The 1,738-nt window shown below is 55.5% G+C and overlaps 1 protein-coding gene across 1 annotated transcript in view; it reads left to right on the top strand.

Annotated features, from left to right (window-relative positions):
* Positions 1 to 6: 6 nt before the first annotated feature.
* The window catches only part of PCDH19 (protocadherin 19), a gene marked incomplete at both ends in the record, with an annotated part of 51,454 nt that continues 49,722 nt past the window's right edge, over positions 7 to 1,738 (top strand). The window contains 1 exon segment of the mRNA XM_009865134.1: positions 7 to 1,412. Coding sequence (XP_009863436.1) covers positions 7 to 1,412 — 1,406 coding nt within the window.

Consider the following 1,738-nt stretch of genomic DNA (forward strand, 5'->3'; position numbering starts at 1 on the left):
AGCGTGCCTGAAAACGCCCCGCCGGGGACACCGGTCATCCGCCTCAACGCCTCTGACCCGGACGAGGGCACCAACGGCCAGGTCCTCTACTCTTTCCACAGCTACGTCTCCGAGCGGGCCCGGGAGCTCTTCCAGATCGACCCCCAGAGTGGCCTCATCACGGTGAGCGGCGCCATCGACTATGAGGAGGGTCACGTCTATGAGCTGGACGTGCAGGCCAAGGACTTGGGGCCTAACTCCATCCCCGCCCACTGCAAAGTGACCATCAGCGTCCAGGATGCCAATGACAACCCACCCCTCATCAACCTGCTCTCCGTCAACAGCGAGCTGGTGGAGGTGAGCGAGAACGCCCCGCCGGGGTACGTCATCGCCCTGGTGCGGGTCTCGGACCGTGACTCCGGGGCCAATGGGCGGGTGCAGTGCAAGCTCCTGGGCAACGTGCCTTTTCGGCTCCAGGAGTACGAGAGCTTCTCCACCATCCTGGTGGACGGGCGGCTGGACCGGGAGCAGAGGGACCAGTACAACCTCACCATCCAGGCCAAGGATAATGGCATCCCCTCCCTTCAGGCCACCAAGTCCTTCACCGTCAAGATCACTGATGAGAATGACAACCATCCCCATTTCTCCAAGCCCTATTACCAGGTCATCGTGCAGGAGAACAACACCCCAGGGGCTTACCTCCTCTCAGTCTCAGCCAGGGACCCTGACCTGGGCCTCAATGGCAGCGTCTCTTACCAGATCGTGCCCTCCCAAGTCAGGGACATGCCTGTCTTCACCTATGTCTCCATCAACCCCAACTCAGGAGATATCTATGCTTTGAGGTCCTTCAATCATGAACAGACGAAGGCCTTTGAGTTCAAGGTCTTGGCAAAAGATGGAGGTAATCCCTCTCTGCAGAGCAATGCCACCGTGAGAGTGATTGTCCTGGATGTCAATGACAACACCCCCGTGATCACGGCCCCGCCGCTAGTGAACGGGACCGCAGAGGTGTACATCCCCAGGAACGCAGGGGTTGGCTACCTGGTGACGGTGGTCAAGGCAGACGACTACGACGAGGGTGAAAATGGCAGACTTTCCTATGAAATGGTGGAAGGAGACAGAGGATTTTTTGAGATAGACCAGGTCAATGGAGAGATAAGGACCACCAGAGCCTTTGGGGAGAACGCAAAGACAGCCTACGAACTGATTGTGGTGGCTCACGACCATGGAAAAACATCTCTCTCGGCTTCCGCCTTGATTTTGATATACCTGTCTCCAGCCCTGGATGCCCAAGAGTCCATAGGATCTGTTAACCTCTCCCTGATTTTCATTATTGCCCTGGGGTCTATCGCAGCCATTCTTTTTGTCACCATGATCTTCGTGGCAGTCAAGTGCAAAAGGGATAACAAGGAAATCAGGACCTACAACTGCAGGTAAAGACATCTTTGTTTTGGTGAACCTGCTGGGGCTGCTTTGATTTTTTTTTTTTTTGCCATCACCGTTACTTTTCCCTTTGCTGCTGTGTACTTGGGGGTGCGTGTGGGAGGGGTAGATTTGCTTGAGGAACCAGAAGCGAGGTTCCCGTCGCTCTGAGGAAATTTTCTGCGAAGCTTTAAGAAATCGTTCTCTGGGAGGAGGGCAGAAATCCGCGCCGAGTAGCGTTCCCGACTTAATTGTGCGGCTTGACAATCTGTTGCAGCATCCTTGATTTTACGCGCTCCGTCGCAGGGAAGGGGAGGGGGAGAACAGTTTTATAGTG

This window comes from Apaloderma vittatum, unplaced genomic scaffold (assembly GCF_000703405.1).
Source record: "Apaloderma vittatum isolate BGI_N311 unplaced genomic scaffold, ASM70340v1 scaffold30612, whole genome shotgun sequence".
Classification (NCBI taxonomy): Eukaryota; Metazoa; Chordata; class Aves; order Trogoniformes; family Trogonidae; genus Apaloderma; species Apaloderma vittatum.